At 43.1% G+C, this 27,530-nt stretch overlaps 1 protein-coding gene across 2 annotated transcripts; it reads right to left on the bottom strand.

Annotated features, from left to right (window-relative positions):
• Positions 1–456: 456 nt before the first annotated feature.
• LOC118361886 (uncharacterized) lies at positions 457–27,263 on the bottom strand. 2 transcript variants are annotated; one of them, XM_052485294.1, is made up of 7 exons: positions 26,389–27,263; positions 23,456–23,586; positions 23,080–23,256; positions 11,094–11,255; positions 10,570–10,681; positions 9,210–9,337; positions 457–4,782 (listed from the first exon to the last, which is right to left on the bottom strand). In XM_052485294.1, the coding sequence occupies exons 1-7, from the start codon at positions 26,669–26,671 to the stop codon at positions 3,871–3,873; spliced, it is 1,905 nt and encodes a 634-aa protein (XP_052341254.1). In that variant the 5' UTR covers positions 26,672–27,263; the 3' UTR covers positions 457–3,870. The 2 variants fall into 2 exon arrangements, with proteins under 2 accessions (XP_052341254.1, XP_035597992.1); XM_035742099.2 differs by lacking the exon at positions 457–4,782 and having other exon boundaries at positions 7,966–9,337; positions 26,389–27,257.
• Between the last annotated feature and the right edge of the window lie 267 nt (positions 27,264–27,530).

Genomic DNA, 27,530 nt, shown 5'->3' with positions numbered 1-27,530 from the left:
TACCACACATTAGACAAGACCCTTAAGGAGAAGACAGACTTGCTGAAAGACTACCACCAGTGGGGTCTGCCACCGCTCAGGGTGACCTGCTCTGTTCATCGTGGACCCTGTAGTGTTTGTTTCATAGAAACATGAGGGATTTATCTCTTTCAGCCCCATTCCTTGCTCTAATCCTGCACTGAGACTGTGGCGAGCAACACCAGATATCATCAGGTCCTCATGGACTGCAGACTAAACGCAAATTGTACAGAAGAGCATATAAAGGTTTAAATAAGTGGTTGCTGTACTCACAGAAACATGACATATTAGAAAATGTTAACCACAGTCAGGTGAGTTTATTATTATATATTTTCTCCATATGTGTCGTTTCAATAATTAAGTACAATGTTTTAGTTCGACTGAGAGAAGGGAAACGCAGTCCCTGCAATGATACAAAAATAACCAAGTCAGTCAGCACAGAGTCAATTTTGTATTTAATTTCGACAAAATGGTCATACACTCACATAACATGAAGTACAGTACTTTTATTGCACAAACCGATACGTGACACTGGTAACACTACCTTTTCTGTAAATCTGCTACCCTCACTTTGATAGAATTCCTTTTTGAATACTTTGGAAAAGGTTCAACATTACACACAGCTTCACTACTTCATGTTAAGTAAACATGAATTAAGGCACTATCATTATCTCACTATAAAACACCAGTCTCAACCAAAAGGGACATCGTTGTCACTCTTCATTAGGGAAGCATTTCTACAGACACCATCACATCAACCATCACCATATCATCTACTCTGCCTCATCACACTCATTATTTCACCAGTTCACCTCATCCAGTTCCATATCCACATCCACCAGAATGAACTACAAGTAAACTAACTAGTACTACATATCACTCTATACATGGGCCGTGTGCGTTTTCTGCTGTTGTGTCCTGAGGTAGCTCCCCTCTGAGAACATCATGTTAGTTGATTTGATACTATGCAAAATGTCTTCGTTCATTTGATACTATGCAAACATGTAAGTCGATTTGATTACTTGACACTTTAAATGGTTTGATAATTCAAAGGTGTGGTCCCACACTTAAAATGATTGAAGACCCTGGCCTGTATCCAGAGTCCAAGTAGGAGTGCTGATCGAGGATCAGGTCCCCACCTGTCTAAATAGTCATTCATTATGATTTAAATGCCCAAGATGCCCAAGACACGAAGAGTTGGTCACTCTTATACCATGCTCTCGTTCTATCTAAGTAGATGCATAAAGCACGTACTGGACATAAACGGTGGAGGTGCTCTTCTTCCATATAAGTGAAGGGTGGAGGGCGGAAAGCCATAATCTCCAGGGCGAGACAATTGCAATCGCTGCTGACCTTCGGCATAAAGGCAGGGTTGGGTAACAATGTTACCTTGGATAACCCCCGGGCCAAACTAGGCACGAATGGTGGACTGACAGTGCGTGCAGCTCACTCACTTGCTTGCTTTCCAGATGTAAGGGCAATCAGCAAAACCAACTTGAAGGAGAGATTTTTCAACTAAATTTTCAATTCGGCTCAAAAGGGTGCTGTGAAATTGCCTCAAGCACAAAAGACAGACCCCAAGATGGGGCTGAAGGCTTGGAGACTGGGCATAAGCGACGAGCTCCCTTCATGAAACAACATAACAGAGGGTGTTCCCTACTGTGTTGTTGTCGAAGCCTATATGACATGGCCCGAGATAGTTGCTAGATAGACCTTGACAGTGGAGAACACCTTCCCTATGTCCAAAAAGTCCTGTGAGAAGCATAAAACCTTGGATACAGAGCATTGGTAAGGAATAATCTGTTTTGGTCTCACCAATTCATCACAAGCGCATCATTTGTTTCCATACAGTGAACGTGTAGAAGGGGCTCTTGCATTCTGGATAGCCTCAATGACTCAGAGAGGCAAGCCTGCCACATTCAGATGTACCCTCTCACAGGCCAGGCTCAGAGGGCCATGGTTTCTGGGTGAGGGTGGAAAATCTCTGTTTGCCTGGGTCAAAATATCCCTGCGTAACAGTAGTTGCCAGGGCTCGATGTAAAGCAGGAGACTGATCTCCAGAATTTCCCTGGCCATCGAGGGGCTACCAAGATGAGGGATAATCTTTGTTGACCAGTGGGCGCCACTCGACTTCTCTGTCTCCAACAAATGCTGTGTGATTGGAGACTTCAAACAAATAATCCACCCCCGAGCAAATCCCATAGTGACACATTGAAACGAGTATTAGCAATAGAACCACACATACACAAGTCTAAACAAAACAACTGCATGAACTTGATAAACTGCGTTCATTTTCTCATTAAAAGTGTCTTTTGGAAAAAAATTAAGTAGTTGAATGGAAGTAATAAAAATGAATTTGTGAACATCATTCAGCCTACACAGTACAAACACAATATAAAAGATTCTTGAAGTCTGGATGCAATATCCTACCCAGGAATGTTCAACACCGAAATCTGTTACTCTTATTATACCAAATGATATTTTCTGCTGACAACAATGAAAATGAATCTTTGTCTTTAATGAAGAGTTTGATCTAAACATTAGAAGCTATCGAGTGGAATGGTGACTTTCTATAATATAGAGTGGAATGATTTTTCTGCTGGTGTATCCTGGAGGTAGCTCCTCTCTGAGAACCTCTTCCTGCAGTGCGTACAGGCTTACAGCCTCTCTCCTGTGTGGACCTTCAGGTACATCTAAAGGTGGTGCTGGTGGCAACTTTAGGGTTTTCCCCCTGTGTGAACCCTCTAGAATCCATTGCGGGAAAGAGGGAGGGGGGTAGAAACGACAATACACTAAATACGAGTATAGATGAATCAAAACCATCCCACTTCTTCAGTCACTCACAGTCCAATCCAAATCAAATCCCTACACGGGTTCAGGGTACAGGATTCCTTGTACTGCCTAAGCTACAGATTGTTACACCAGATGTGATTTATCCGAAGACTTTTGGTATCCATTAATGGGTGTTACAGGATAAGTACTGTTTGGTGTAGCACAGATCATTTTCGACCAACTTTAGTTTGGTGATATTGTCTTCGTCCTCGATTCGTGGAAACAGGAGTCCCATAAAATGTCTGTGTCCAGTTGCAAGGGGTCTGTTTGAATTCAGATGAAAATGATCTGTTATTAAAATAAATACTTTTTTTGCTCCATGAAGTAATCCAACAATGTGTACGCCGCCATCTTGTCTATTTCAAGTCTTCTCTCATTGACCGTGACACCTGATCATGTCTCGACACACACCAAAAAATCTAAATAAGCCAACTTCTTCTGACTCACTGACGCACCCAACGCATCCATGACATTTATGGAGACTTCAAACGGATCTCCCAGGTTCCATTGGTCCAAAACCTTCACCTTCACCTCGACCAAAAACCAGTTTCCTATTTTACATCACAATTTTACTTATCTTGTTTCCTTTCTTTTTCGCCAGTGAAACCCACTCATTCTCACTGTCATCTTCACTCGCCAGCAGTTTCAAACAAAACATCCGTTTCCGACATTGTGCCAGTCATCTCTTCCGGTTTCCACCTACCGATCTTATTGGTTTGTGTCATACCTCAATGGGTGTGGTTAAATGAAAAAGGTATGCTCGCTGTTCTTTCAAATACTTCTTATGACATTACACATCAGATCTCCTATGATCAGTATCTTTCAAGCAGAGAGAAAGAAAGAGCGGCGTTAGCATGAACAGAATAGAAAATAATACGACTTCTCTAAAAACAAGGTATTTACAAGCCTGTTTCAAATGAAAAGTTAATGAAGGGTATGTGGTTGATTACCCTCTTACTATAATATGTCAGCTAAAGAATGGTTCCCAGATAGCCAATGTTTACATCTTAAGCCACACTGCTACGATTTCTCCCCGTTGTGGACACTCCTATGTCTGATAAGGTTACTCAGGAAGGAGAAGCTCTTGTAACACAGTTTGCACTTGAAGGGCCTCTCCTTGGTGTGAACGGTCTGGTGCATCTTCACATAATATGCTTCAGCGAAGCACTTCCCACACGTGGGGCAGGCGTACGGCTTGTTGGCGTCGGTCCTAACGCTCGGCCTCCCACGTTGTGACCCAATGACACCTGAGAAGGTAGAAACAGGAGTATTTGAGCTCCCTCCTCTAGCCATTGTTTGGGTGTTGTTGGGATTTGCTGTGTTATAGGCAAGGTACCTCTCGTGGTGAACGCCCATCCTGACCCTGTCTGTATTGGTGGGGTAACCATGAGGTAACTGAGGAAGGCTAGACCCAGGTCCAGGCTTTCTATGACCCCAGTCACCAGGCATTAGACGAGACTCTGAAGGAGAAGACAGACTTGCTGATAGACTACCACCAGGGGGGTCTCCCACCACTCTCTGTGAAGGCTGAAGCCCAGGGTGACCTGCTCTGTTCATCATGGATACTGTAGTGTTTGTATCATAGGAACAGGAGGGTCTATCTCTATCATCCCCAGGCCCTGCTTCATCCCTGCACTGAGACTGTAAAGAGAAGGGTCTGGGCTGCAAACTGGATCCCTGACTGGAGCCTCTGTCTCTCTGATGACCACCAGGACTGAGGTGGTTCAGTCTACTTGTCCACTGATTGTGTTCTGTGTGGTGGTGGAGTCTCTGTTCCTCATGGTTCGGTCCAGATTCCAACTCAGGAAGTAAGAGCGACGGCTCCTGATCCAGTGTCCTGATCCGGAGCCAAGGTTTGTGACCATCTGTTTCAGAGGTCCAGTCTCTCCCGCCAGCAACACCAGATATCAGCAGGTCCTCATGGACTGCAGACTGTAGACACAACATGTAGAGAAGAGCATATAAATATGTATATAAGAAAGTATTTACTGTACACACAGAAACATGACATGATAGTATAAAATGCAAACCATAGTCAAGCCCATCTCTAACACTGTGATTTAAGTAAACTACATGGACAAAAGTATGTGGACACCTGCTCATCGAACATCTAATTAAATTACAGGCCTCTCTCATAATTTTAAGTTGGAGAACTTGCATAATTGGTGGCTGACTAAATACTTTTTTGCCCCACTGTATATGTAAACTTCCGACTTCAACTTCAACTGCCCATTATCAGCAACCATCACTCCTGTGTTCCAATGGCACGTTGTGTTAGCTTATCCAAGTTTATCAGCATCCCGGAGTCGCATCCCGGAGTAGCCTCTTCACTGTTGACGTTGAGACTGGTGTTTTGCAGGTACTATTTAATGAAGATGCCAGTTGAGGACTTGGGAGGCATCCGTTTCTCAAACTAGACACTCTAATGTACTTGTCCTTTTGCTCAGTTGTGCACCGGGGCCTCCCACTCCTCTTTCTATTCTGGTTAGAGCCAGTTTGCACTGTTCTGTGAAGGGAGTAGTACACAGTTGTCACGCCCTGACCATAGAGAGCCTTTTTTTATTGTCTATTTTGGTTAGGTCGGGGTGTGACTAGGGGGGTTGTTCCTATCTAGGTTGTTTTGTTTCTATGTTGGCCTGGTATGGTTCCCAATCAGAGGCAGCTGTTTATCGTTGTCTCTGATTGGGGATCATATTTAGACAGCCATTTCCCCACTGTGTTTTGTGGGATCTTGTTTCTGTGTAGTTGCCTGTGAGCACTGCATGAGCTTCACGTGTCGTGTATTCTTTATTGTTTTTTTGTGCGTTTCACTCCAATATATGTGGAACCCAGATCACGCTGCAATTTGGTCCGAGTATGCTTCCAACGACGATTGTGACAACAGTATTGTACGAGATCTTCAGTTTCTTGGCAATTTCTCGCATGGAATAGCCATAATTTGTCAGAACAAGAATAGACTGACGAGTTTCAGAAGAAAGTTCTTTGTTTCTGGCCATGTTGAGCCTGTAATCGAACCCACAAATGCTGATGCTCCAGATACTCAACTAGTCTAAAGAATGCCAGTTTTATTGCTTCTTTAATTAGCACAACAGTTTTCAGCTGTTCTAAAATAATTGTAAAAGGGTTTTCTAATGATCAATTAGCCTTTTAAAATTATAAACTTGGATTAGCTAACACAACATACCATTGGAACACAGGACTGATGGTTGCTGATAATGGGCCTCTGTACACCTATGTAGATATTCCATAAAAAATCTGCAGTTTCCAGCTACAATATTAATTTACAACATTAACAAGGTCTACACTGTGTTTATGATCAATTTGATGGTATTTTAAACGACAAAAATGTGCTTTTCTTTCAAAAACAAGGACATTTCTAAGTGACCCCAAACTTTTGAACAGTAGTGTATGTTTCTATATACAATGCATTCAGAAAGTATTCAGACCACTTGACTTTTTCCACATTTTGTTACGTTACATTCTTATTCTAAAATGGATTATATCGTTTTTTCCCTCTTCAATCTACACACAATACCCCATAATGACAAAAAATAAATAGTTTGACATTTTTTTGCAAATGTATAAAAAAAAATGGAAATATCACATTTACATTAGTATTCAGATCCTTTACTCAGTACTTTGTTGAAGCACCTTTGGCAGCGATTACAGCCTTGAGTCTTCTTGGGTATGATGCTACAAGCTTGGCACACCTGTATTTGGGGAGTTTCTCCCATTCTTCCCTGCAGATCCTCTCAAGCTCTGTCAGGTTAGATGTTCCAGAGATGTTCGATCGGGTTCAAGTCTGGGTTCTGGATGGGCCACTCAAGGACATTCAAAGACTTGTCCCGAAGCCACTCCTGCGTTATCTTGGCTGTGTGCTTAGGGTCATTGTCCTGTTGGAAAGTGAACCTTCGCTCCAGTCTGAAGTCCTGAGCGCTCTGGAGCAGGTTTTCATCAAGGATTTCTCTGTACTCTGCTCCATTCATATTTCCCTCGATCCTGACTAGTCTTCCAATCTCTGCCACTGAAAAACATCCTCACAGCATGATGCTGCCACCACCATGCATCACCGTAGGGATGGCGCCAGGTTTCCTCCAGACGTGACGCTTAGCAGTCAGGCCAAATAGTTCAATCTTGGTTTAATCCAAGAGTCCTTTGTGTGCCTTTTGGCAAACTCCAAGCAAGCTGTCATATGCCTTTTAATGAGGACTAGCTTCTGTCTGGCCACTCTACCATAAAGGCCTGATTGGTGGAGTGCTGCAGAGATGGTTGTCCTTCTGAAAGGTTCTCCCATCTCCACAGAGGAACTCTGGAGCTCTGTCTGTGACCATCGAGTTCTTGGTCACCTCCCTGACCAAGGCCCTTCTCCCCCGATTGCCCAGTTTGGCCGGGCGGCCAGGTCTAGGAAGAGGCTTGGTGGTTCCAAACTTCTTCCATTTAAGAAAATGTTTTGGTACCTTTCCCCAGATCTGTGCCTCAACACAATCCTGTCTCTGAGCTCTATGGATAATTCCTTCAACCTCATGGCATGGTTTTTGCTCTGACATGCACTGTCAACTGTGGGACCTAATAGAGACCGGTGTGTGCCTTTCCAAATCATGTCCAATCAACTGAATTTACCATAGGTGGACTCCAATCAAGTTGTAGAAACATCTCAAGGGCGATCAAGGGAAACAGGATGCAGCGGAACTCAATTTCGCGTCTCATAGCAAAGGGTCTGAATACTTATGTAAATAAGGTATTTGTTTTTTATATTTAATAAATTAGCAAACATTTCTAAAAACCTGTTTTTTCTTTGTCATTATGGGGTATTCTGTGTAGATTGATGAAAAACAAAATATTTGATACATTTTAGAATAAGACTAACATCACAAAATGTGGAAAAGGGGCAGGGGTCTAAATGCTTTCAGAATGCACTGTATAGTTTATCTAACAATATGGAGCCATTGGAGTTAGTTATAAAAAAATGTCCATGTGTTGATTTAAGAATTAAGTATAATGTTTTGGTTCAACTGAGATGAGGGAAAATCAGTCCCTGCAATGATACAAAATTAAGTCAGTCACCACAGAGTCAGCTTGTATATAATTTCAACATGGGCATATACTCACCAAACATGAAGTACAGTACTTTTATTACACAAAACAAGACATGTGACAAGTATAATCACATTTCTCATGACCTTTTCCTTAAATCTGGTAGACTCACTTTGATCAAATTCATTTTAGAAGACTTTGGAAAAGGTTCAACATCACACATCTTCACTACTTCATGACAAGTAAACATCAATTAAGGCACTATCATTATTTCATAATAACATACCAATATCAACCTTTTCATCATTGAAGCATTTTTACAGACACCATCACACCAACCATCACCATATCATCTACTCTGCCTCATCATACTCATTCTTTCCTCAGGTCACCTCATCCAGTTCCTTATACATCCACAACCAACATAATTAACTACAAACAAACTAGCTATTAACTACAAACAAACTAGCTACATTACATGTCACAATACTCTATACATGGGCAGTGTGCATTTTCTGCTGGTGTATCCTGAGGTAGCTCCTCTCTGAAAACCTCTTCCCGCAGTGCGTACAGGCAAACGGCCTCTCTCCCGTGTGGATCTTCAGGTGTATCTTCAAGTGGTGCTGGTGGGAGAACCGTTTCTGACACCGGGGGCAGCTGTATGGTTTCTCCCCTGTGTGGACTCTCTGGTGCCTCTTCAGGCTCGACAAATAGGAGAAGCTGTCCCCGCACAAGTGGCACCCGAATGGTTTCTCCCCTGTGTGCATCCTCTGGTGGATCTTCACCTGATTGGGGAAACTGAAGGTTTTCCCACAGAACGAACACGGGAAGCGCTTCTCTTTAGCGCTGCCACCTTTAGTGATTCCGTCTCTACTACTGTCATTTGTCAATGGGCTTGTGTTGCCATTTGGTGTTGAGACACTGGCATTGTCTGAGGTTTGGTTTAACATTAGATGAGTGTGAGGAGGATGAAGGCCAGGGAGTGTCTGTGTTGTCTCAGGGTCCATGTTCCAGTTGATAGATCCTATAGAAGGCAGGCTGAAGGCAGCACATGTTAGCAGGTTAACCTGAGGCGTCATCAGTCTCTCTGAATCACAACTATAGGAGCAGGACGGAGCATCGCTAGCCGAGTCTGTGTCTATTCTCTCCAGCCGTATACAGACACCTCCACATCCATGGAGACCAAATCTACGCCTCGCCCTGGTCTCAGCCAGTCTGTTGTCATGGAGACTAAGTTCAGATGTTGTTTTGTGTTCAACTGTCTGTTTCTGATTAACAATGTTGTTCCCCAGCCCAGAGTTGAGGACGCTGTCCCATCCACTGACCTCCACTATGTCACCTCTGGTCCTGGCCTGCTTGGTGATGTTGTCCACTGGGCCCTTGGCTGCACCGGTCTGGGTCTGGGAATCCATGATGGCCGCCCATTTTCCTCTGTTATCCTCCAGCCAACAACCTGCAGGTTAGAAAATAGACTTCAAAAATATGTCAGAAAACTCTATACATGGAGTTTATTTGGTCAATTACCTGGTCAAGTGCATACATTATAACGTGTGTGTTTTGTATGTAAAAATAAGATGCATTCATTTAATTTTATGAATGAAGAAAAAATATTACTGTATGTAGCAGTGACATGCATTCAGGGTAGGCAGTGTCTTGTCATCTTCATTTGGGAAGTGTGTAGTGATCTGGTACAAAATGCAAGGCTGCCAGGGAGAAAGGCAGCCTTGCTGTATCCTTTTTTCCAGCCCTTCAAAACTCCAAACTCAATGCAAGGCATTGACATGACTTGCGCGTGCGTCTTTTCTACCTTATAATGGCAGCTAAAGGACGCCAAAAGGCAGGCAGAGAGCTTCGCTGCCTTTCACATGTCAATATGTCCCATTCATTTTCATTGCACTCAAATAATACATGCGTATTGGCACGAAAGAAGTAATGGGATAGGCAGGAGTATAGACAGAGCTCGCTCCTGCCTGTGGACGTCACGCGTCATCTGCCGCCTTTTGACGGTTACGTTCGTTTTACTGCTAGCTAAAGTAAGCTGATCAGGATGGCTAACACTTTGCATCTGAAACAGTTTCACTGGTTTTCACTGATTATGACAGAATCATCAAACTCGATTAAACAAGTGACGATTAAACTGAAATGGTGTTGTGTTACAGCCTGAAATCAAAATATTTTTTCCCACCCATCTACACACAATACCCCACAATGACAAAGTGAAAACATGTTTTTAGACATTTTAGCAAATGTATTCACACCACTGAGTCAATACATGTTAGAATCACCTTTGGCAGCAATTACAGCTGGGGCAGCAGATGGCCTAGCTGTTGGAGCATTGCAACTGAAACGTTGCTGGATTGAATCCCCGAGCTGACAAGATAAAAATCTTTCGTTCTGCCCCTGAACAAGGCAGTTAACTGATACTGGCCCAAAGCTCTAACCACTAGGCTTCCTGCCATCTCAGCTGTAATCGCTGCCAAAGGTGATTCTAACATGTATTGACTCAGGGGTTGTGAATAAATTAGCTAAAATGTCTAAAAACATGGTTTTCACTTTGTCATTATGTAGATGAGGGAGAAATAATATTTGGAATTCAGGCTGTAACACAACACAATGTGGAATAAGCCAAGGCATATGAATACTTTTATAAACACTGTATGTTGGCTATATGTATTTCTCTCTTACCTTGCTCCCCCATCTTTAATCCAGTCAGCAGGTCAATGCTCTCTGGTCCGTCTTCTATTGTCTCCTCTTTGACCAGCAGCAGATCAGGCTTCCCATCCTCCATGTCTACTGACTGTAAGAGATACAGAGTGAGAGGATGTTGGATCAAGAAATCTGATGAACACCTTGCGATGGAGCATCTTCTGCTTGGGCAATGAGGGATGTCTATGAGCATTATGCAAACATGTTAGTTAATTTGATACTATGTAACCATATTAGTTGATTTGATTACTTGACACTCATTAAAATGGGTTGATAATTCAATTGCATGGTCCCACACATAAGACAAAATTAATCAACACCTGGGCCTGTATCCAGAAAAAATCTCAAAGTAGGAGTGCTGATCTAGGATCTTTCCATATGATCTTATTCATTATGATCTAAAAGGCTAAACTGATCCTAGATCAGCACTCCTACTCTGAGAGGCTTTGTGGATACGGGCCCTGACCTAATACCATTCAGACAGTAGTTCACAGTGGGCTCACCTCAGTGAGACTGTGTGTGGTCCTGTGCTGCTCAGCTGGTTCCTCTAGGGGTTCAGGAGGTGTAGTATGGTTGTCTTCTATGATCATGGTCCCCTCAGGGTTCCCCAGACCCTCCTCACACCCCTCCTCCTTCACCAGCAGCACCTCTGGTCCCTCCTCCTCCTGGAAGAGACAGGTGATACAAATTACACAGACATACACTCCCTCAAGTACGTACACACACAGATAATACACTAGGGCTGGGAATTGCCAGGGATGTCACGATACGATATTGCGTTTTGATGTTCCAAACAGAGAGAACCATGAGAAAAACAAATTGGCCCCCTGTTTAAAAAAAAGATGGAGAACAAGCTATGAAGGAAACATACTGGAGTTTTGGTGCAGGTACAGCCAACTAGCGCAAAAATAATATTGTGATAGTCAAAACGATACAATATATTGCCCAAAATAATATCCCAATATGTAACTGTACTGATTTCTTCCCCATCACTATAATAAGCACACTTTCAACATGGAATGTTTACCCACCCCCAATACCTTTCAGTCCTATACCATTTCACCAAGTAAAATTCCTGAACATGCAAATGTACAGTCACCTCAAATTATTGGCACCCTTAATAAATATGAGCAAAAAAAGTATAAAAAAATTACTAAGCTAAATTATATGCTCCCAAAACTGGGAAAATTATATTATTTTATACTAATAGAATTCCTCAGTGAAAGATTTTTTTTAACAAGGATTTTTTTCTTCTAAAATAAAATGATTCCAATACTCCAGCACCCTCGATAACGACACTGAGCCTTTTTCCAAAATATTTTATGAGATTGGAGAACACATTGGGAGGGATATTAGATCATTCCTCCATGCATAATCTTTCCCAGGTCCTTGAAATCCTTGGTCTGCGCTTATGGACTGCCCTCTTCAATTCAAACAACAGGTTTTCAATGAGGTTCAAGTCATTGCAAAATGTACATTTTGTGGTCAAATAACCATTTCTTTGTGGATTTTGATATGTGCTTGGGGTTAGTTTCAGTCTCCTGGCAGAAGCAACCAGGTTTTTAGCTAAAATTTCCTGGTAGTAAAGTTCATGATGCAGTTAAGATTCCCAGGACCAGTGGAAGCAAAATAGCCCCATAACATTAATGATCTCTCTTGGCAGGCTTAAGCACAACCTTCCCAAGAAGGTACCCACTATCAATCAGTATGGAAAGATACCTAATAAGATAGCACTCTCGGGCGAAAGCGGAGGAGAATGATTGACGTACAGGACAGACCATGAAGGACAACCGAACAGCTAAACAATTTATCTAGGGTCTACAGATGTGAAGATTTGTAAAAACGAGAAGTCTGAAAACACATCAGGCAGGGATATAGTGTACACTACCAAATAGGGATGTGCAACGCATAGGGCAACCTGGTGAGACGGAGGAGAGGCCATGGCAGGAGCCAAACTACAGTCCCCAGAATCGCTGTGCGCATGACAAAAGGGGTGGCAATCGCAACATCACTGATGCACAAGGGGAGACAGAGGACCTGTGCTGTGCTGATTGGAGATTATCAGAGTACACGATCATTAAGCCCTGATCGTTCTTAAGATGGTCTGCTGCGTCAGCAAAGAAGGAATGGGACATGTTCGACCGAGACGTGGATCAAGTGCTGGAGATGTAGGGAAGAAAATCCGAGCCATGTCAACTATCATCTGGAGCATAGGGGCTGGCAGCCTTGGAAAAAAACATCAAGACAAGAGAAAACCGAAATCTAAAGAACATAACAACCCTAAGACGCAACCTGAGGAGGCTGAAGAAGGCTTTTCACCAAGCAAGGGAGGGAGCAAAACCAGCATTGAAGGACATCTGAGACAATCTGAGGGAGCGTATTAATACCTTGTGCCGAGCTGAATACCATCGCAGGGACAGAAGGAGGCGGATGAAGAAGAGGACAGACATTACCCTTCCAGTATCTATCAAAACCCATGGGGGACAAAAGATCAGGAGAACTCAAAGCAACGAAGGAAGAGGTGGAGGAGCACCTTCGTGGAGTCCACAGTGACCTCAGGCATGAAAAGGAGCTGGAAGAGATGTCAAAACTCGTCAAACCAATGAAGCCACCATCCCCTTCGAGGTGTCCGAACCCAGCTGGCAGGAGATTACTTTTTCAAGAAGGCCAGGGGAAGATCAGCACCAAGGTCTAATGGTATTCAGTACTGGCTGCTGAAAGTGGCATGGAGGAAAAATTATCTTGCAGAAAGCTGGCAAGTTGCTGAGGGCTGTTTCATTCCCAAAGAAGATAACTCCACAAACATCAAGCAATTCCAAACCATCTCACTCCTCAATATGGAAGGTAAAATCTTATTTGGAATCCAGGCAAAGAGGTTGACAACATTCATGTTGGACAACTACATCGACACATCCATACAAAAGGGCAGAGTTCCAGCTGTCCTGCTGCCTTGAACACACAATCTTCATCTCAAAGATCGAGGATGCAAAGCGGAAGCAAGAAGGCCTGGCAGTCCTGTGGCTGGACCTAACCAATGCCTACAGAACCATACCCCACAAGCTGGTGCAAACCCTACTCATGTACCTGCAAGATTCCAGAAGCTCCTCCAATGCTACTTCAAGATGCGCTTCACAAGTGGAGAGGCTGGAGGTAGGTATTGTGGCCGGGTGCACTCTCAAAATCATTTTGTTTTCTGCAGCTATGAACTTCCTCGTTAAATCAGCAGAGAAGCTCAGACAGGGTGCAGTACCGGCAAGCGGCGTCCAGCAGGCACCAATCAGAGCATTCTTGGACGATCTGAAAATGAAGTCAGCTCCAGAAGGCTGGATTTTGGAGGATCTGGAAGAGCTCATCAAATGGGCCAGAATGGAGTTCAAGTCTGCAAAGTCAAGAAGCCTAGTCCTGAAAAAGCAACAATTCAAAATCAGAGAGGAGACCATTCCCACCATCAGAGAGAAGCCTGTGAAGAGCCTGGGAAAGTGGTACAGGGCCGATCTCAATGGCAAAGATTGTGTGAAAGAGATGTTCTTTCAAGCCGACAAGTGGATGACATCTCTGGAGAAGAGCGGCCTAACAGGAAAGTTTAAGGCATAGGGCTACCAACACTGGGTACTTCCTAAACTCCTCTGGCCACTGCATGTCTATGAAGTTGCTCTTTCAACAGTGGAGGCACGAGACAGGAAAATTAACCACTTCCTCAGGAGATGGCTGGTCATCCCAAGAATTTTCTGCTCCATCGTGGGAAAGCTAGAATGAGAAAAAAATGAGGAATAGTGGTGGAATGTATAGCAGATGTTTTACGGGCTCCTGACCAATTCTGATATTTGTTGTGACTCTTTGCACTGATATATATAAAAAAAAAAAATCCATAATGTTGTCGCTATCGGATTCTTCAATTTCCTCACCCCAGACCAGGCCCTAATCCCCAACACTCGGAAAGAGACGGTGATAGAGGCCAACGTGCAGGAACCAATAAATACTTATTTTCCACCATAATTTGCAAAAAATTAATTAAAAACCCTACAATGTGATTTTCTGGATTTTTTCTCTTCTAATTTTGTCTGTCATAGTTGAAGTGTACCTATGATGAAAATTACAGGCCTCTCTCATCTTTTTAAGTGGGATAACTTGCACAATTGGTGGCTGACTAAATACTTTTTTGCCCCACAGTATATCTAAAGTAAAACCAGTCCTATATCGACATAACCTGAAAGGAAGAAGCCACTGCTCCAGAACTGCCATAAAAATCCAGACTACGGGTTGCAACTGCACATGGGGACAAAGATCATACTTTTTGGAGAAATGTCCTCTGGTCTGATGAAACAAAAATAGTACTGTTTGGCCATAATGACCATTGTTATGTTTGGAGGAAAAAGGGGGAGGCTTGCAAGCCGAAGAACACCATACCAACCGTGAAGCACGGCGGGTGGCAGCATCATGTTGTAGGGGTGCATTGCTGCAGGAAGAACTGGTGCACTTCACAAAATAGATGGCATCATGAGGTAGGAATATTATGTGGATATATTGAAGCAACATCTCAAGACATCAGTCAAAAATGGCTTAAGGACAACAAGGTCAAGGTATTGGAGTGGCCATCACAAAGCCCTGACCTCAATTCTATAGAAAATTTGTGGGCAGAACTGAAAAAGCATGTGCGAGCAAGGAGGCCTACAAACCTGACTCAGTTACACTAGCTCTGTCAGGAGGAATGGGCCATAATTCACCCAACTTATTGTTGGAAGCTTGTGGAAGGCTACCAGAAACGTGTGACCCAAGTTAAACCATTTAAAGGCAATGCTACCAAATACTAATTGAGTGTATGGAAACTTCTGACCCACTGGGAATGTGATGAAAGAAATAAAAGCTGAAATAAATAATTTTCTCTACTATTATTATGACATTTCACATTCTTAAAATAAAGTGGTGATCCTAACTGCCCTAAAACAGGGAATATTTACTCGGATTAAATGTCAGGAATGGTGAAAAACTGAGTTTAAATATATTTGGCTAAGGTGTATGTAAACTTCCGACTTCAACTGTACGTACATATCCCCAACAGAAGCCATGGATTACAGGCAACATCTGCACTGAGCAAAAGGCTAGAGTTGACGCTTTCAAGGAGAGGGACACTAACCCAGATGCTAATAACAAATCCTGCTATACCATTCGAACCATCAAAAAGGAAAAGTGTCATTACAAGACTAAGATTAAATCCTACTACATCGGCTCTGACACTGATCGGATGTGGCAGGGCTTGCAAACCATCACAAATTACAAAGGGAGACCCAGCCGTGAGCTGCCAAGTGACACGAGCCTACTAACCTACCAGACAAGCTAAATGCCTTCTATACTCGCTTTGAGGAAAGCAACACTGAACCATGCGTGAGAGCACCAGCTGTTCTAGATGACAGTGATCACGGTCTTCGTAACCAATGCGAGTAAGACCTTTAAACAGGTTGTTACATTCCCCAGCAAGAAAAACAAAATGTCGCTCAAACAGAAGGGGGAACTAACAGAGTCACTGACCACAACCAAAACAAAACAGGTGGGATTTTAGGAGGGGTTCCCCTAAATTTTCCCAAGAAGACGCAAACAAAACAAAAACCCACACCAAACTTAAAGACAGGAATCAAAGCAAAATGTGGAGCAAAACAGGGAAGATCAGATAAAGGATTGTTTGTCTACAAATCAAATAGGGAGAGCCAACTAAAGGTGTTAACTTTCTATGTCTCTCAAGACAACTTGAGCACTGGGCCAGCCACTCTTAAATATTACCTGGGACAGCACAGGTAAAACACCTTACGACTAACGAGATGAACAAGCCAGCACAGGTGGAATACATACTGACTAACGAGGTGACACCAATCAGTGCGCCCCACGTGCGAAAGTGCTAACGCCCAAAATATAAATGGAAAAACCAAAGCCTGTCACAAGGTTAACATTCACAGGGCCGCAGGGCAGATGACCCGCTGGCAAGTGTCTTCACTGACATTTTCATTCTCTTCCTGACCCCAGTCTAACACCTACAAGCAGAACACCATAGTCCCTGTGCCCAAGAACGCCAAGAAAACCTGTCTAAATTAGTATCACCCCGTAGCACTCACTTCTGTAGCCATAAAATGCTTTGAAAGACTGGTCATGGCTCACATCAACACAATCATACCAGACACCCATGACCCACTCCAATTCGCCTACCTCCGCAATAGATCCACAGATGATGCAATCTCTATTGCACTCCACATTGCCCTTTCCCACTTGGACAGAAGGAAGATCTACGTAAGACTGCTATTTATTGACTATAGTTCAGCGTTCAACATCAGGTGGTGAGAATAGGCAACAACATATCCGCCACTCTGACCCTCAACACAGGGGCCCCTTAGGGGTGCGTGCTTAGTACGCTCCTGTACTCCCTGTTCATCCTCCCTGTTTTTTTATTTTCTTTTGTGTTATTGACTGTACGTTTGTTTATGTGTAACTCTATGTTGTTGTTTTTGTCACACTGCTTTGCTTTATCTTGGCCAGTGTCATGACGTTGGCCTGGGGGATAGGTTTATGACAGTCATAAATACCTCTTCCCCCCTTTTTCCCTCTCTACTCTACTGAGGTTACATTTGCAAAACCCTTGGTTAACATAGAGATTCTGGGAACATCAGAAGGTGGGGTGAAATGAACTATATTCTGGTAATCCGAACAATTGAACAGATGCGGTGGTACTTAATGAATATGATGTCAGTTCGGTTGTCATCTGAGACATTCTCATCAATGATAAGATGACAAACTCGACAGTGGAAAGTCTACACATCAGAGCTATCGGATTCACATGGAATTGTTGTTCAATATAAATGTTTGAATATGAAATTATTTGTGATGGGATGAAATGTGATTTTATCTTCTAAGATGTGAGATTTGGGTTTTCATAAAATAGGGCTCTGCTCAATCAGTGGCCCGCCCCTGTGAAGGGACATGGGCTATAAAACTTTTCAAACACGCCCTCCTCTCCCTTCCTATATAAGCCCTTGACGACAATATAACTTCCTGTTCCGAGGATGTAGGACGACGGTCCGATGTCAGAATGGTTCAGATAATAACTACAGAATGAAGCCAACATCAGCGTGAGCTTTGGTTGCGAATGGTATGAACTTTGAACTCTTATTCACTACAGAAGTGATACCTCCTAGCCATTGAGTTAGCAACAGCAACTGCAAATGCAGGTTAGGAAGGAACAGACAGAGTATCCGGTCCACCACACAACGACGTTACTACAACGTACCCAATTGACAACCAGAGACATTCTTCAAAGGACTCGGTTGGGCAACACAGCCTTCCATCTACCACCAACCTACCGAAGCACAGCTCAGAGTAAATATTTATTGCATTTTCCTTTTCCAAATGGGCGGTCATTTAGAATGCACAAGATACTGTATTTACGATAGCACAGCTTCGGCCTTTGTTCCTCAGTCTTCCCGCTCCTTCACTCAAACCCAGCCCCTTTTCTTTTGTGTAACAAGCTGTCAATATCTGTTTCGCCTGCTAGGGACGTTTTCCTTTATGACGTAATTTGTAATCAATATAACTGATTTAATTATGTGTATGTGTAATTCTGTGTGATTAGTTAGGTATATAGTAAATAAATAATTAAACCCAATTTTGTATTGCTGATTCAAATTGTTAGCCAGGGTTCGTGCAGATAACCAAGAATTTACAACTTTCAGATGAGACTGAATTAAGATGACGATTGATATTGATTGCTATTGATGTAAAATATTACTAGGTCTTTAAGAGTTTATTCGGAAGATAACAGCTCTATACATATTATTTTGTGGTACCCGACTCTCTAGTTAATTACATTTACATGATTGGCTCAATCAGATTATATTAATTATGGATAAATTATTTTATAGAATAGCATGTCATATCACTTAATCCGGCATAGCCAAAGACACGACACCAGGTTGCAGTTGTAAATGAGAACTTGTTCTCAACTGGTCTACCTGGTTAAATAAAGGTGAAATAACAAATAAATAAAAAACCCAAGACTGCTTGGCCAAGCACGACTCCAAACACCATCATTAAGTTACCGATGACATGACGTGGTAGGCCTGATCACCGACGATGATCAGACAGCATAAAAGGAATTCAGAGACTTGCCAGTCTAGTGCCAGGAAAACAATCTCTTCCTCAACGTCAGCAAGACAAAGGAGCTGATCGTAGACTACAGGAAACGGAGGGCCGAACACGCCCCCATTCACATCGACGGGGCTGTAGTGGAGCGGGTCAAGACCTGCAAGTTCCTCTGTGTCCACATAACTGAGGATCTATCATGGTCAAAACACACCAACACAGTCACGAAGAAGGCACGACACCGCCTCTTCCCGTCAGGAGGCTGAAAAGGTTTGGCATCGGTCCTCAGATCCTCAAAAAGTTCTACAGCTGCACCATGGAGAGCATCTTGACTGGCTGCATCACAGCTTGGCACGGCAACTGCATGGCATTTGATCGCAAGGCCCTACAGAAGGTATTGCGTACGGCCCAGTACATCACTGAGGCTGAGCTCCCTGCCATCCAGGACCTCAATAACAGGCTGTGTCAGAGGAAGGCCATACATTTTTTTAAAGTCTTCCAGCCACCCAAGTCGTAGACTGTTCTCTCTGCTACTGCACAGCAAGCGGTACCAATGCACCAAGTCTAGAAACAACAGGACCCCGAACAGCTTCTACCCCCAAGCAATAAGACTGCTTAATAGTTAGTCCGGGTAGCTATTTGTTTAACCATTTAACTATCTGCATTGACCGTTTTTACACTAACTTTTTTGACTCATCACATACACCTCTGTTACTGCTTACTGTCTGTCACTTTATTCCTAGTTATGTACATATCTACCTTAATTACCTTGTACCCCTGCACATCGCCTCGGTACTGGTACCACTTGTATATAGCCAAGTTATCGTTACTCATTGTGAATCTATTATTACTTTAATTATTATGCATTTTATTTTTATATTACTTCTCAATTTTCTTTCTCTCTGCATTGTTGGCAAGGGCCCGTATGTAAGCATTTCACTATTAGTCCACACCTGTTGTTTACAAAGCATGTGACAAATACATTTTATTTTATTTGAGAGGTCAGAACGGAGGTGAGAGATTGAGGTCTGTTCGGGTCACAAGTGGTCAGCCAGCAGAGCGCTCATACAGACGGAGCAACGGCAACAACAGACTGACATTGTTGGGTCGGTAAACCAAGGCAGGCTGGGTTGGTAAACCAAGGCAGACTGGGTCTGGTATGCAGAACCAGGTCAAGCTGGAAGAAAGCAGAGTGCTGAGGCATGGTGCAGAGGGAGATCACAATGGCTGAGGAAGAAAGCAGGCATGTCAGAGCTGTAGGGCAGCTGGACACATCGAGAGAGTCTGCAAGACTGGGCATTCACCTGGCAACACTTCTAGAACATGAAAGGACAGCAGATTAAGTTCCTGGCTTGCTCTGTGTACAATGTTTTGCCCACACCAAAAATCTCCACATGTGGAGCCCAGTTGCACAATATGTGGATGACAAGCCTATCTCGAGTATGTGCTCTCCTACTGCAAAGCAGGTCTGACCAATGGTTATCGTTCTCTCATCTAGAGGCACCAAGTAGGTGGTCCTCATTTAGCTCGGCTGCAGGGGCTTCGCGGGCCAATCACTCTGGAGGGCCCTGAGGCTACTAAGCATTGAAGGAGTGGCAAGGAAGAAGCTAGTGGCTGACGTAAGCAAGCAGGCAGAAGTGAACATCCTGTTGGATCTGCCTGAAGTGGAATGAGCGGTGTCAGCGCCAAGAAGGCAGTAAGGAGGCAGGGCAGATCTGCCGTCAAGCCCCACTAAGGTGTCGCAGCATATAGTGTAGTCTGTAGTTTAGACTGTTTACAGTGTACTCTGTAGTTTTCGTTGCCTGGTATGTACATACTGTATGTGGGTTGAGTAAATTCTGTGTCGATACAGTGCCTTCAGAAAGTATTCACACCACTTAAGAAATATATATAAATGGTGTTACAGCCTGAATTTAAAATGTATTAAATGTATATGTATTTGTCACTGACCTACACACAATAACCCATAATGTCAAACTGGAAATATGTTTTTTTTTAAACAATTTTTACTAATTAATTTAAAATGAAAAGCTGAAATGTCTTTTGTCAATAATTATTCAACTCCTTCGTTATGGCAAGCCTAAATAAGTTCAAGAGTCACATAATAGTGTTTAACATGATTTTTGAAGAATTTTTAAAAGAAAAATGGGCAAATGTTGCACAATCCAGGTTTGGAAAACTCTTAGAGACTTACTCAGAAAGCCTACAGTTAACAATAACAGAAGAAAATACTTTTAATCACCAAAATAAAATGAAGAGATAGTCAAATTTCATGATGAAACTTAATTGACTACCATCTGTAAGCTGTTAGTGTCTTAATGACAGTTCCACAGGTGCATGTTCATTAATTGTTTATGGTTCATTGATCATGCATGGGAAACAGTGTTTAAACTCTTTACAATGAAGATCTGTGAAGTTATTTGTATTTTTACAAATTATCTTTGAAAGACAGGGTCCTGAAAAAGGGACATTTCTTTTTTTGCTGAGTTTATATTTGGCAAATAAAAGTGATTCTGATTCAGAATATCTTGGAGGAAGAAGGAGAAACGATTGCGGTGCCATCCAGCTCACAGAAGGCTGCCGGCTCACAGCAATGACCCCATCATATTTTAGATAGTTAGAAAATTACTTAGTTGTTGTTAAAACCATCATGGTGGACATAAATATGATGTTGCAGGTAAAAACAAGTCAGCTAAGACTTATGGCAAAAGCCATCATCAGACAAACCTGACTAAACTATTTTGATGTGTACAGCAGGTGTTTGTTAGTGTGTGGGTATGTGTAGGTATATTTAGTTGGCCTTAAGAGTATATTGGTTATAAATCGCTGTCGGTGTATAGAGAATAGTGTAAGATCAGATGTAATATATACTAAAGAGAGTCTCAATGAAAGTCTTAGAATTAAAAGTCCCATTTTGTGTTTATTATTTAAACAAACAAGTTTTAAATACACCATATGATAAACACACAGACACGTCTCAATCGGCATGATAATGTGATAAACTGCATTCATTTTCTCATTAAAAATGTCTTGGGAAAGTAGTTAAATTGAAGTAATGAAATAGGCATTTGTGAACATCATATTGCCTACAGAGTAAAACACAATATGTAAGACTTTTTAGGCTTCTATATGCCTTATAAATCACACAATGCCTGGAAGCAATATTCTACGCAGGAATATTCAACACTGAAATCTGTTACTCACGTTATTCCAAATGCATCTGTGGATATTTTTATGCTGACAATGAACATGTATATTTCTATTTAATGCAGGGTTTGATCTAAACATCAGAACCTATCGAGTGGAATGATTACTTTCTATGTTAGAGTGGAATGGTTTTTCTGCTGGTGTATCCTGGGGTATCTCCTCTCTGAATGGCCTCTCTCCCGTGTGGACATTGAGGTGCATCTTCAGATGGTGTTGGTGGGAGAACCTCTTCTCACACTGGGGGCAGCTGTAGGGTTTCTCCCCTGTGTGGACCCTCTGGTGCCTCTTCAGGTGGCCAGCCTGAGCAAAGCGCATTTGACACTGGGTACAGCTGAATGGTTTCTCCCCTGTGTGGACCCTCTGGTGCCTCTTCAGGTTGCCGGACTGTGCAAAGCGCATATGACACTGGGTACAGCTGAAAGATTTCACACCTGTGTGAACACTCTTGTTGATCACCCCCTTCTGGGGGCAGCTGAAGCCTTTATTAGAGAACATGCAGAGGAACCGTTTCTCTTTAGTATTGCCTGATGTGTCTCCCCCTTCCTGAGCCTGGGCTCTAGCCCTGTCGTTTGAGTCCAATACCTGATCGAAAAGGACACTGCTGTGTGAATCGGAAGGCCTCATCGACGTGGACACTGGGTTGCGATTCCTGACCGCCTGTAAAGGGGCGTGGGTCATGACATTTGGATTTGTCTCTAAGCTTTCCCTGTAATCTAAGAAATATCTTCCTTGCGAGTGTCCTTCTACTAAGTGAGTCTCGTCTACATTCCATGTCAGAGGAGCATCGCCCTCCACTTTCACAGTTACCTCATCTATAACCTCCCCTTGCTTATCGAGGCAACCTTCAGAGTATACACTACTACTGTACCGGTTCCAGGCCCCTCTAGATAGATCAGCCTGTCTCTCTAAACCCATCTCTGGAGTGTAAGAAGAAGACGAATCATTGCCGGTCTCTAACGTGTCATCTGGGTCCTGATAGGAATGAACCTTCCTCAAACTCGGGTTACCATAAAGTAAATACTCAGAGTCATGAGGAGGACAGCCCAGCATTTCCTGCCCCAGTCTCTCTGGGTCTGACCTGTTGTCAGATCCTGTGTGTAAGAGCCTTTGTGTTACAGTTAAAGTCTCCAACTTGAGGACGGCGTTCAGCGTTCCACTGACCTCCGTGATGCTGCGTCCGGTCCTGGTCTGGGGCGCTGCAGCGGTGGCGAGGTCTTCCGTGACTACAGGGTGCGCCACTCCAGCCACTGCTCCAGACTGGATGTCTCTGCTGTGCTGTGGGTCCTCCTCTCCTTCAGACCTCTCCAGCTTGACCCCAGGACCTGCAGCCTCTGCAGACTAAAACAAGAAGAGAGGAGGTTATTATCGGTACATGAGTTGAATTGGATAATGCCGTAGGGAAGTCTCACAAGCTCCCCTATGGCAGATAAATAAGGATGTAAATGGAAGCCAATTAAAGGCTGAAGGGAGCCTTTCTGAAATAAAATGGGCCACATCTGATGTACTGTCATTTTTTATATTTTACTGTGACACAAACCTCTATCACAATAACGTCCTGGGTTGAGGTTCCATTTCCTTCACCTATAGCTGTGGGTTGGTCATCTCTCCATGTATTGTGTCCCGCTGGCTTCACAAAGCTCCTGTGGCCTCCAGCGAGATGTCCTTCCCCTAAGAGAGTGATTGAGGGAAAGGGGATGGTTAAGTTATATTGTACAATGTCTACAATTGGCAAGGATGTAAGCTAACACTTCTCATAACTTCTTGATATACTTTTTATGGTTCCATTCCATGCACCACATTGTTTTAATTGAGTATGAAAATAGGAAATTCAGTAAATCAAGAATTTGGATAGAATATGATATTGTTTCTTTGTGCAAGAAGTTGTTCTTAACTGACCTGCCTGGTAAAGTAAAGGTAAAATAAATTGTGCAAGATAGCTCAGAAATCAGGGGAAGTATTGTTGCATATTGTAGCTACCCTGGATTTATAAGCGTGGATAGACTGCCACTTGAGCATGCTTTTGGGGCACAGTCGATTTCCGCAGGGCTACAGGCCAGAAGGTTGATGGTTCGACATCAAAACTATGAAATAACACATGGAATCATGTAGTAACCAAAATAAGTGTTATAAAATATATTTTGATTTGTTTATTTGAGATTCTTCAAAGTAGCCACCCTTTGCCTTGGCTGAACTTCGCACACTCTTGGCATTCTCTCAACCAGCTTCATGAGGTAGTCACCTGGAATGCATTTCAATTAACAGGTGTGCCTTCTTAAAAGTTAATTTGTGAAATGTATTTTCTTCTTAATGCATTTGAGCCAATCAGTTGTGTTGTGTCAAGGTAGGAGTGGTATACAGAATATAGCCCTACTTGGTAAAGGAAACAACAGTCCACCATTACTTGGTCCAAGACAAGAAGGTCAGTCAATCTGGAATATTTCAAGAACTTTTAAAGTTTCTTCAAGTGCAGTTGCAAAAACCATCAAATGCTATGATGAAACTGGCTCTCATGAGGACCGCCTCTGCTGCTGAGGACAAGTTAATTAGAGTTACCAGCCTCAGAAATTGCAGCCCAAACAGATGCTTCACAGAGTTCAAGTAAAAGACACATCTCAACATCAGCGGTTCAGAAGAGACTTTGTGAATCAGGCCTTCATGATCGAATTGCTGCAAAGAAACCACTTCTAAAGGATACCAATAATAATAAGAGACTTGCTTGGACCAAGAAACACAAGCAATGGACATTAGACCAGTGGAAATCTGTCCTTTGGTCTGATGAGTCCAAATTTGAGATTTTCAGGTCCAAACGACATGTCTTTGTGATGCAGAGTAGGTGAATGGATATCTCAGCATGTGTGGTTCCCACCGTGAAGCATGGACGAGGTGGTGTGATGGTGTGGAGGCGCTTTGCTGGTGCCACTGTCCATTAGAATTCAAGGCACACTTAACCAGCATGGCTACAACAACATTCTGCAGCGATACGCCATCCCATCGAGTTTACACTTAGTGGGACTATCATTTGTTTTTCACCAGGACAATGACCCAACACACCTCCAGCCTGTGTAAGGGCTATTTGACAAAGAAGGAGTGATTGAGTGCTGCATCAGATGACCTGGCCTCCACAATCACCTGACCTCAACCCAATTGAGATGGTTTTGGATGAGTTGGACTGCAGAGTGAAGGAAAAGTAGCCAACAAGTGCTCAGCATATGTGGGAACTTCTTCAAGACTGTTAGAAAAGCATTCCAGGTGAAGCTCGTTGAGAGAATGCCAAGAGTGTGCAAAGCTTTGAAAGGATGGCCACTTTGAAGAATCTAAAATATATTTTGATTTGTTTAACACTTTTTTGGTTATTACATAATTCCATGTGTTATTTTGACGTCTTCACTATTATTCAAAAAAAGTAGAAAATAGGAAAAATAAAGAAAAACCCTGGAATGAGTAGGTGTGTCCAAACTTTGGACTGGTACTGTACATGACACCACATCCTCCCCACCCCACAGACACTGACAGTTCAGTGTAAGGAAGACATCCCATATTATAACCAGCAGGACCCAGGTGTCATGTCATCAATGCACAGCAACAAGCCCTTCACGCATACATTCCATGACAGGGTGGATTAAACCACACAGAGCAGTGGGGGTGGCAGAGAGAGACATGGAGATTCAAGGTGTGTGTGCCTCCCAGGTGGCGCAGTGGTCGAAGGCACTGCATCGCAGTGCTAGCTGTGTCACCAAAGATTCGAGCTGTGCCACGAGAGATTCTGGGTTCGAGCCCAGGCTCTGTCGCAGCTGGCCGCGACCGGGATGCCCATGGGGCGGCGCACAATTGGCCCAGTGACTTCCTGGTTAGGGAGGGTTTGGCCAGCAGGGAAATCATTGTCTCACTGCACACTAGCGACTCCTGTGGCGGGCCGGGCGCAGTGCACGCTGACCAGGTCGCCAGGTGTACGGTGTTTCCTCCAAGACATTGGTGCGGTTGGCTTCCAGCTTGGATGTGCATTGTGTTAAGAAGCAGTGTGGCTTGGTTGTGTTTCAGAGGATGCATGGCGCTCGACCTTTGCCTCTCCCGAGTCCGTAAAGGAGTTGCAGCCATGAGACAAGACTGTAACTACTACCAATTGGATACCAGGAAAAGGGGGTAAAAAAAAGGTATGGCTGAGTCCAGACAGTCAATTTGTGAAGTCTATGTTCAAATGTAATTCATCATGAGAGGGTCATAAACAATAACTAGCAAGACAGGGGAGTTGTGTGGCGGACCCTGGTTTAAAGTAGCGGATATCTACTTTGCCACTGCCACTTGAGCATGTATCGATTTCCGCGGGGCAATGGACCTGAAGGTTAAGGGTGCCTGTTTCTGCCTGCCTGCCTGCCTGTTTCTTTACAAAACTATCCAAAAACTGACCAATACCCAATTCTGGGTAACACATGTGCAGAGGCAACACTCCCCTCAGCCGAATGCTAAATGTACCTCTTGCAATTCCTCTGTATCGGTCGAGTATCTTGACACTATTGGGACGACTGGCGAGGACACGCTCTCTAATTGTCCTTTCTGCGCGCTCCCGTGCCACCTTCAGTTCCAAGAGCTGTAGTTTCCTCCGCAATCCCCTGTTTTCTTTCTGGCTTTGAGTTATTTCCAATCGAAACACTGCATAGTCGTCGTCTACAAGTTTACAGATCTCTGCCACGGCTGCATTTGCTAGCATCTCCATGACGGAGGCTATTTGAGTGTGAAAAACCAGACAGTCCGCCATTGTTGTTAGCAGGCAGCTAGCTAGCTAGATAACATCTATCAACCAAGTTCCGTCTCCAACGCGAATTAAAGACTACCTGAGGCAAGTGTGTGCTGCTACTGTCATATTCTGAGTTCCACGGTGTCAATAAACGTCTAAATAACAAAAACGCTAACGTGGAGTTTGTTCTTGGTTACTGCACATCCGTTCACTAAGCCTGGTTACGTTATCTTAACTTCGCACTAAAGAGAAGGCATCTTATTGGTTGGCGTCATAGCTAAAATGCTGTGGTGAAATGGAATAGGAATGCGCGCTGTTTGTTGAATTACGGTACTGCTTACGTTTTACGTCAACTATTATATTCATGATCTTCCAAACTCAACCCAGACTTCTTTAGAACAGTGTGTCAGCAAGAATAGAGTAGAAAATATAATTACTTTACTTAATCCTCCGTAAGGTAAATATTAAACTGTCCTTGTTCTAGCCTAGGTTTACTGTCTCTAAAAACAGGTATTCAGACAAGGATGTTTCAAATAAAAAGTTAAGTGATTAATGTTTTAATTATCCTCTTACCAAGACACGTCACATGATATGTAGAGCCCTATAAAATCGGACGGAATCACATAATCCACACATTAAAACGTAATTCAACGATATTTAAAATATGAATCATAAGACATAAGGAATGCATGTGATTCGTATTTTCCGACAACTTCCTGAAACACGAATGCCCATGTGTGTGTGCCTGTGTCTACACTTTGTGTAGCGGTTAGCGAGGATGCTAATGATAACCTTATTCTAATAGAGATGGAAAGCCTTTCCCAAAAAAAACGAATTTAAATGTTAACAACAATGTAGCCGATGACGACCTGGCTTGATT

This window comes from Oncorhynchus keta, chromosome 29, assembly GCF_023373465.1.
Source record: "Oncorhynchus keta strain PuntledgeMale-10-30-2019 chromosome 29, Oket_V2, whole genome shotgun sequence".
NCBI lineage: Eukaryota > Metazoa > Chordata > Actinopteri > Salmoniformes > Salmonidae > Oncorhynchus > Oncorhynchus keta.
This window is presented reverse-complemented; position numbering and strand designations above follow the sequence as displayed.

Bases quoted from the DNA above. Each gene is read 5' to 3' on its own strand.
- LOC118361886 (XM_052485294.1), bottom strand. From the start codon at position 26,671: ATGGCGGACTGTCTGGTTTTTCACACTCAAATAGCCTCCGTCATGGAG. The intron at 10,682-11,093 runs GTGAGCCCACTG...TATCTCTTACAG, and splicing joins CCACACACAGTCTCACTGAG to TCAGTAGACATGGAGGATGG. The intron at 9,338-10,569 runs GTAAGAGAGAAA...TCTAACCTGCAG, and splicing joins ATTAAAGATGGGGGAGCAAG to GTTGTTGGCTGGAGGATAAC.